This window comes from Tasmannia lanceolata, unplaced genomic scaffold, assembly GCF_043159265.1.
Source record: "Tasmannia lanceolata isolate RefF3 unplaced genomic scaffold, GAP_Taslan_0.1 ptg000003l, whole genome shotgun sequence".
In the NCBI taxonomy this organism is placed as follows: Eukaryota; Viridiplantae; Streptophyta; class Magnoliopsida; order Canellales; family Winteraceae; genus Tasmannia; species Tasmannia lanceolata.
In genome coordinates this window covers 41400486-41409081 of record NW_027518680.1, presented here as the reverse complement: position 1 = coordinate 41409081, position 8596 = coordinate 41400486, and the positions used below count along the sequence as shown (strand labels likewise).

Sequence of the window (8596 nt, the reverse complement as noted above, 5' to 3'; positions counted from 1 at the left end):
CTACAGGTCCCAAAAAGCTCTTGACAACAAGCTTCTGCGGAAATATCAAAACATTGTAGTGCAATGTAGCAGCACAATCCATATGCATACATATACACGTAAGTGAAATGATATTTCCACCACCTGTAGTGTGTCTTTTCCTCGAAATTCTTAGTTTCCAGGATAAGTCAAAACAGAAGGGGTGAAAATGCAGTCATTTTAAAGAAAAAGATGAGCAAAAGGGGTGGAAAGCTGTAAATGGACGAAGAGGTCTGTATATATATAGAGATAAATACATAGAAAATGATGATGACAAGAACAATGTGGCAAAAATAGAATTCAACAAACCAATCAGTATACCTCCTCAGCATCGAAGTCTATTACATAGTTGTCATGAACAAAGGAGAGAATACCACCATTTTATTGCTGAGAAACCCTTTAGGTATATATGAAGAGGGGGGTTGTCTAATTTAACCCTTAAAACCCCAAGTTTCAGAGATCCCATTCCAAGTACAACACATACCTTTCATCATCTTCTACCGTTTCTGGCTGAAGGGTCCCTTGAACTAGAGGAAAAACACATCCAGAAGTTCCACTGATCAAACATAGTTCCCTGGTGTTTCTATATAGCAGGCAAGGACTGCCTTATTGTGAAGAAATCAATATAGAGAACAACTCCAATGATACATAGAAACAATTTTGTTGAGCCTTTCCCCCGCTCCCATCTCACCAACTAATAAAGAATCACGGAACACTGCCGCAACTGCCTACCTGCGAATCATAACTACATGTGGCAAGAGCCGCTTGACCTACTGATTCCATTGCCAGAAGCAGTGTAAGAGGACCCACCCAACAAAAAATGCAAAACAAACTTCGCATCTATCTACAGATTGCAGAGAATCCCATCAAAGCCATTCAAGTATCCATCGCCGCATACAAACGTAATAGCTTCTGATCAGCTAATTACAATCTAATCCGCATTCCTCCAATACCGGTCCATCTGACTTGGCCAAGAAAGGATCAATCCGAACCCACAAGAGAGAGAAAATAGAAGCAAGGAGAATTGACCAGACAATGATGATAGTGGGTGTCCTGTTTTGCCGGCCCAATAGACCTTTGAGGAAAGGATAGAGATGAACAATCACCCAAAAGGCAAAGAAAAGCTTCCCAAACAAAGGTCCCCACGATTCGTATCCGTTGTTTATTGCATTTGAAACACCAGCAACCACGCCAATTAGGTTTATTATCAGTAAGGTGGTCGGAGGGATAAGCAATGCTGTCCACTTAAATATATACAGCTCTGAGAACTCTGCATCATCTCCAGCTTTCGACGTCACAGTGAAATTGGTATCAATACCGGCAAGAACTTTCAAGAGACCCTGAAAGACTGCGAAAAGATGGGCTGAAACACCTCCAATAACCCAGAACTGCTCATTTCTCCACCAGTCATCAATGCCAACGCCACTCCATCTCATTTCCAATATACCCGTGGCAAAAATACAGATGAAAAGTGACAAAAACCATAAGCTAGCCACATTGCTAAGCTGCAAAAGCAAACAAAATATCAGCAAAATTACAAAATCCATTGCAATGGAGCATTAGACATTGTGGTATGTGAAACTCTTACCTCGGGAGTAATAAATTTTCCAGTGAGCAGGCACACGGCAGGTAAGGTACAATAAGCGAGCAATGGAATTGATGTCCATGGATATACTGTAGCGTTTATGTAAGATAGCCGCTCTAACCATTTCAAACCACCTCCATACCCATACCAGAGAGGGCAATGCCTACTCAGGAAAATTTCCACAGATCCAAGAGCCCACCTGAGGACCTGATTCAGACGATCAGAAAGATTGATGGGTGCAGATCCTTTAAATGCAGTCCTTGATGGAATACAATATATGGATCGCCACCCATGGCAGTGCATCTTAAAGCCTGTCAAGATATCTTCTGTAACGGAACCGTAGATCCATCCAACCTAGAAAGATAAAGCTTTTGGTTCAGACAAAAGATCAACAAAGAATTGAGAGGGGCTATAATTTAGAGAGGGGTTAGAAGATCAGAGTGATAGCATTACCTCTTTTCCCCAGTCTGTCTTGTCTTCGTAGCCACAGCTAATAACATGGATGGCTTCTTTCAATAGAGAAGCTGGACTAGCACTTTTCAGTGCCCCGCCGTCCTCCAGCAGTGTAGATGCAACAAAAACAGGAGACTGCCCAAATTTCTTTTCCAATTTCTGATCAGACAGAACTGATTTCGCTCTCTCAATCCCTGCAAACAGCTCAGTATAAGTTAAAATAAGAAACAAAGGCTAAAAAGAAAACCAATTCCAATTTTTCATAAACACCATGAAATCACTGACGCCACAGGTGGAACAAGAATCAAAAAATGAAAAATGGGCTCGAAAAGTAACTAAACGGAATGCACTGCCAATTTTTGCCAACTGTTAGAAAAGGTTCTAGAGTTCTGAAACATTTAAAACAAATTCAAATTTTCAAATATCTAAAAGTCTATCATTGGTTATAGTGATGATTTACATACATTAGCCAATATGTGAGAAATAGTGCAGTTCCAAATTGATCGAAGAGAGTTTTGAAGAAACAAAAATAAGCCAAGTCAATCATCAACTCCAACAAATAACCAGAGTTTCAACCTGGCCAACAAGGTTTTGGAAAATAGTTTTAAAAGGGTCGAATCACAACTTCCAAATAATTATTATGGCTCTGGAAGAAAAGGTGTGAACCAAAGATCAGCTGATTGAGTCATCCTAATTGCCAACCCCGGTCAACAATCTTCAAGGATCAAGTAACTAATGTAACCTAAACATATACTGGACAATTTTCTTTCTTGAGAAATTGAATAGAAGATAACAAGAAAAACATCATTAGTTTAGAACCAGCGCAAACTCAGATTGGCACTTATAAAAACAAGTTGTCTTAACACTCTTACCTTCAACTCCTCCTTCAATCCCTCCTTCAATCCCTTCCAAAGCAAACACAGGTGCTCCCAATTCGTGTCTCCTGGAATTTCTCTTTTTCTTCTCTTGCTTAGCCTTGGCAGCTTTTTTCTTCTTCTTCCCAGAACAACACCCACAGCAGCACCACTTTGGCAAACAATTGCACGTCCTTGTAGGTGGCTTCTTTGTTTTTGGAGCATCATATCCATAGAGTGCATGTCTTCTGAATACACACCCCGTGCCGACATAAATGGGCCCTTGAATTCCATCCAAACCTTTCATGTTGATCTGCGCACAAGGAGATTTGCCATTTTTCACATTCATTCTAATTGATAAAAAAATGTCAACGAGACAGGAACCAAGTAGCTCGAGATTTGAAGATATTCATACTTACGTCAAAGAACACGGTGTTCCTATTGGCATATCGATCATGTCTATCAATACCATCAAATCTCTGCGGAAACTGTACATAACATACTTTCTTTCCCAATAATGGGTCCATCATAAAACACATTGCCTCTCGGAGAGCTTTACTGTTGTTGATATAATGGTCACAGTCCAGATTCAACAAATAAGGTGCATTCGTGAGCACAGCAGAGACTCTAACCTGTTAAAATATATGTGCAACAAAAAGTAAGACCTAAATTTATCTATAATGCAACTTGGATAAGAACATGGGTGTCGGAGTCAGAAAAGCTAACCCCAGGAACCCAGTAAGGAAAATTAATTGATACGATTGAAAAATACAACATTTTTATATAAATATAATAAATTGCATGCATAGGTAAAAAACATCAGAAAACATGAAAATTGGATTAATGGTTTTGCGCCATAGTTATGCCAGTTGTCTGACATATATCCAACACGCATCACAGACACTTCAAATTTTTTTTTTTCTTTTGATGTCATTTTCATTAACACATAGATTGCCTCCATCAGGAAACATTAAAAAAGGGGTGTGGGAGATAAAGGGTACTATCATTTACCAGGGAATTCATAGCGCCGGCCTTTTTGTGGTGGTTGAACCCGGGTCGTTTTTCTCTAGAGACGTACACCAGGCGGGGTAATTCATTTCCATCTGTATCATGTCCCCCACTTTGGCCTAAAAAGACCTGAATTTCAAGAAATGGAGAATTATATCAAATGAAATGGTCAAAAGGAGAAGAAAAGATAACAGAAATTATGGTTCTGAAACTTGAAATTCAGACCTGAATCATCCCAGGATGATCTCGGACATTATTCCCAGGCCATGGAGTCCCGTCCTGCATTGTCCACCCTTCCTCTGGGACCTTTTGGGCTTTCGCAACCAGCGCATTGATACGAACCTTGAACTCCTCATACTCTCTCTGCATGAATAAAAAAATTCAAGTTATAAAATTGAATACTAGAAACCATAAGAGGAAGTGAGAAGCAAAAGCTAAATGGATTTGTCTACATGCTCCATACCTTCATCGCCCTCCGCTCCTTGACAAATGAAGGTAAAACCTTATCCTTCAGATAATCTATCTTCTGAGCAAAATACCACTCTGGCGCCCGTGGCTCAATATTGAATTTCTTGCAGAATGGGACCCATTTTCTTGCAAACTCTGATGTTTCTGATAATGCTTCAAATGTCAGCATTGCAGCACCATCATCAGAAACATAGCACGAAACTTTGTCAACAGGGTAGTCCACAGCAAGAATGGAGAGAACCGTGTTTGCTGTGACCAATGGAGGTTCCTTTAGAGGATCCACCGTACTCACAAATAAATCAACTGGGCAGAGTTGAGAAGGCTGGCCTTCCTTCTCGTACCTGCATGGGTCGCATGTTAAGATGGGAACTCAGTCAAACTGGAAAAGAAAGCAAAACAAAAACAAAATAGTCAGACTCAGCACTGACCTTAGGGACAGTCTATCGAGATAAGTTTCCCGGTCAATGGGGAGCCACTTGGGGAACTGATCAAGAATCCAAGAAATACCAAACCAGATCTCGCAGATAACAGATATGAGCCAGAGTGCATAGGCATCATTTACAGGATGTGTGACTCGGTAGTGAAAGAAAAACCCAATAACTACGAGTCGGATTATAATAATCATTCTATATGGGTTGATTTGACTGGATGGAATGGGCAACTTTCTCGATAAGGGTTGTCTGGCCTCATCCATTCTGATAAAATGAAATAAAAACAAAAATAAAATTTCCAATCTGTAAATTTCAAAGATGGCCAATTTAACAGAGTAAAAAAAAAGAGTACAAAAGCTATTTATCATAACTGTCCTAGAGAGAGATATATACAAATGCTCAATTTAATTATAAAATACAACATCAAAGATCATAATTACCACAAGTATCATCACATTTTTTAAAAAAATTTAACCACAAGTATCATCACATAACTGTCAAGTTTCCATGATTGAAGGGAGGCAGATTTCAAGGGCTTACAAGAGAAAAGAGCCAGTTGACATAATAACCCAACAATATGGCTACACAATGTAGCTGAATTGCAATTGATATCATATACAAGCATTAGAAAGACCATCATCATGTAATGCACCACCTTTTGTAATCTGTAGAAGTGTAAGGGGCGACAGGAGTACAAAAATCCAGCTAATATAATTAATCTGTCAACATGGTGTGATTTCTATTCTTTTTCTTTTTTTTTGGACAGATCAAACTATCTGCCATTACGTAACTGAATTATCAAATACAACATTGAAAAAATAATTACCACAACTAATTCATCATTTTGTATATTAAAATAATCATTACCATATGATCAATCAATTCTCCAAATCCTGGAGTCCTCTCAACTTTTGAGGGCTCACATGAATGAAAACAGATTAATAAAACATACAACATTTATAAAACTATGAAATTACATAATTGACCAACTATATTACCATAACCAGTATATAATCCATCAGAAATTGTAACAGAATCTAGACTTTAAGAGCTTAGATCACAGGTTATCCAAGGAAATGTTAATAATGGTTAAAATAAGTTATTAACTATGACAATAAAAGGTAGCATTGCTGTGAGCATCATCTATAACCCATAAATGTTATAGATCCTAGAGAGGTGTCAAGGGCTTACAATGGTAGATCTGGTCCATCACCGTCATTATCCCAATCTTTGCCGCCATTTTCATTCCTCATTACCTGCAATTTCTCTTGCTTTTGCTTCCAATTTTCCACTCTCTCCTTCCAAGCGACACTCCCATAACCATAAGCAGCCAAGTCCTTAGAAGGATCCATGGATCTGGGTTGCACTGCAGAAGAAGAATACATCCCAGCTAGGTAAAACATTAACCTTCCAAAGAATGAATGAAGCTTTTACAGGTTCTAAGAAGCAATTTGCAGGCGAAAATGAAAGCACATAAATGGATATAAGGACAGATCCAAATACCTGGAAGGCTAGGATCTGAAAAGGGAAGGGGGTGAATCCTTTTCCCTCCGCCACCCATGAAAGAAGGTACCAAAGCATGCTGCTCCGGAGGAATATCATCAACCTGCAACCAATAATATTCATCTAACTAGAATTAAGATCCTCAAAAAGAAATTTACCAAAAGAAAAGATCCAGATTTCCAAAGTAAGTCAACACAAGAAAACCCATCTATGAGAAACCCATTACACAATAATACGAGACAACAAAGTATTACAAGAAATTAAACAATAAAATCCAAGATTCAAGCATGATCAGTAGAGTAGGTACCACTTGACCATTGGTGAGCAAAGGGACTTGAGGCATTGTATGAACTACTTGAGGCATGTCAGCATCACCGGCTCGGCCATAGCTCATGTGACCCTGAAGCATGGCCTCTGCAAGATACTGCATATCCTGCTTATCTCTCCCCGTAAAATTGAATTCATTCTCAAGATCATCAATGTCATCTTCCTCTTCATCACCAGCAACTCTAGCACACCCTGCAAATTTCCAAAAATTTCCTAAATCTCAAAATTAATAAAGAAAAAACAAAACACCCATAATTCAATTCGAAGCAAGAACGAAAAATTCGGGAAGGGTTTAAGATACTTGGAGAAAATCACAAAGGGGTCTTAAGATCTCGCAAAAAGGATTATTACCCTTTAAACGTTTGAATCTGGTTTTGCACTGAGGGCAGACTTGGTTGCCTTCACTACGCTCATACTCATAACAAGTTCTACAAACAGGAAATGCACACTCATTACAGGCCACAAAGAGTTCTCCATCAACCGTTAGTCCAACATCATCACCACAAATTTGGCAGATTTGCCCGCTTAATTGTTGCAAAGGCTTAGGCTGCAAGAACAACACAACAAAAATTATAAAAACCCCAAATTCTTCAACGATCAAGTACAAAACTCATAATGTATAAAGCAAGACCCTGCAAAACCCTAACTTTAACCAACCCAAAATGAAATCACCAAACTTACGCCTGATTCCCCATCGCGGCGGATGACAACAAGCTCATTCCTGTTGTGAGAACCTGCAACTAGACCCGCACTGGCCTCCATGGAGCAGAAAATCAAAAGAAATGACAACTACTTTTGATGAAACACAGTTTCTCTCTAGATCTGAAGATTTCCTTGAAATAGTAACTCAAAGATCCAAATTTTCTAGGTTTGGAGCAACACCCAGATAATGAAAGCTAGTATTTTTCGATCTAGAAAAAACCCTAGAAAAGGAGCTCCCCCATCTGAGTAGGTATGAGATGGGGCAAGCTTTGTGGCTTTGTGACAGGCAACAGAAAGCTCTCTTCTCTCTTATTATTCCTTGCTTCTTACCCCACAAATGAAACAACAACCCAAAACGAACTACCCTTTCTCAGTAAAAACGCCAAGGACAAATGACCAGATGAAAAAAAAAAAGAAAAAAAAAACACTACCAGCCTTGCCTCTCTGCCACTCGTTTCAACCTTTATCAATATCTCCGCCGACACAGCTAATGCGTCAAAAACAACACTTACAAAGCTTGAAAACAGAGATGAAAAGATAAAAATAGGAGATTTTAACAGCAGGAAATTTTCAGGGTCAATGTACAATATAAAAGACAGTGAATTTAATATTTCTTTCTTGGAGCATCAATCAATATTAAAAAACAATTAACTAAGGAAGAAAGGCTAAAATGAATTTAAAAAAGGAGAAGAAGATTATCAACAAGCTGGAAGATACAACAAATAAATAAAAAGAAAAATGGAAGTTAGTGAAAATTATAGCAAGAAACAGCTGCACATGTGGGTTTCAGTCTTTCAGCGGTCACATCGAGAGAGACGGGCAGCTGCCCGTCCTCTCTTGCTGCCCAACTTTTCTCTGGACCCCACCACCCTATATTTATTTCTCTCGCATTCTCTTGCGTTTCTTCCTCTAATCTCTCTCTCCTCTTGACTTTACTTTTCTATTATTTTCCGAGAGAGAGAGAGAGAGATGACTTTGATAAAATCTGACGCTCCCAACGCTCGTTTGTTGCCGGAAAAATGCCTCATTTTCTTCTTTATATATTTATGTTATTTCAATGAAGTATTTGAGCTAAAAAGTAGGGGTTTCAATGGATCCAGACAGTCCAATAGATCCTCCGAATCCGAACATTATTGAACAGGATCTAAACATATCAATAGGATTTATGGGCTTATTTTGGATCATCAAATGTGGGATCCGAAAATATTCGGATTGGATATGGGCTTGCAACATATATCTATTGGATA

At 38.8% G+C, this 8596-nt stretch overlaps 1 protein-coding gene across 1 annotated transcript; it reads right to left on the bottom strand.

Annotated features, from left to right (window-relative positions):
• Positions 1-238: 238 nt before the first annotated feature.
• Positions 239-7826, bottom strand: LOC143854662 (putative cellulose synthase A catalytic subunit 5 [UDP-forming]). The gene is made up of 14 exons (XM_077364735.1): positions 7329-7826; positions 6999-7194; positions 6628-6839; positions 6321-6423; positions 6009-6183; positions 4815-5081; positions 4382-4727; positions 4144-4281; positions 3922-4047; positions 3330-3542; positions 2929-3223; positions 2057-2250; positions 1607-1957; positions 239-1523 (listed from the first exon to the last, which is right to left on the bottom strand). The coding sequence occupies exons 1-14, from the start codon at positions 7407-7409 to the stop codon at positions 939-941; spliced, it is 3282 nt and encodes a 1093-aa protein (XP_077220850.1). The 5' UTR covers positions 7410-7826; the 3' UTR covers positions 239-938.
• Positions 7827-8596: the final 770 nt, after the last annotated feature.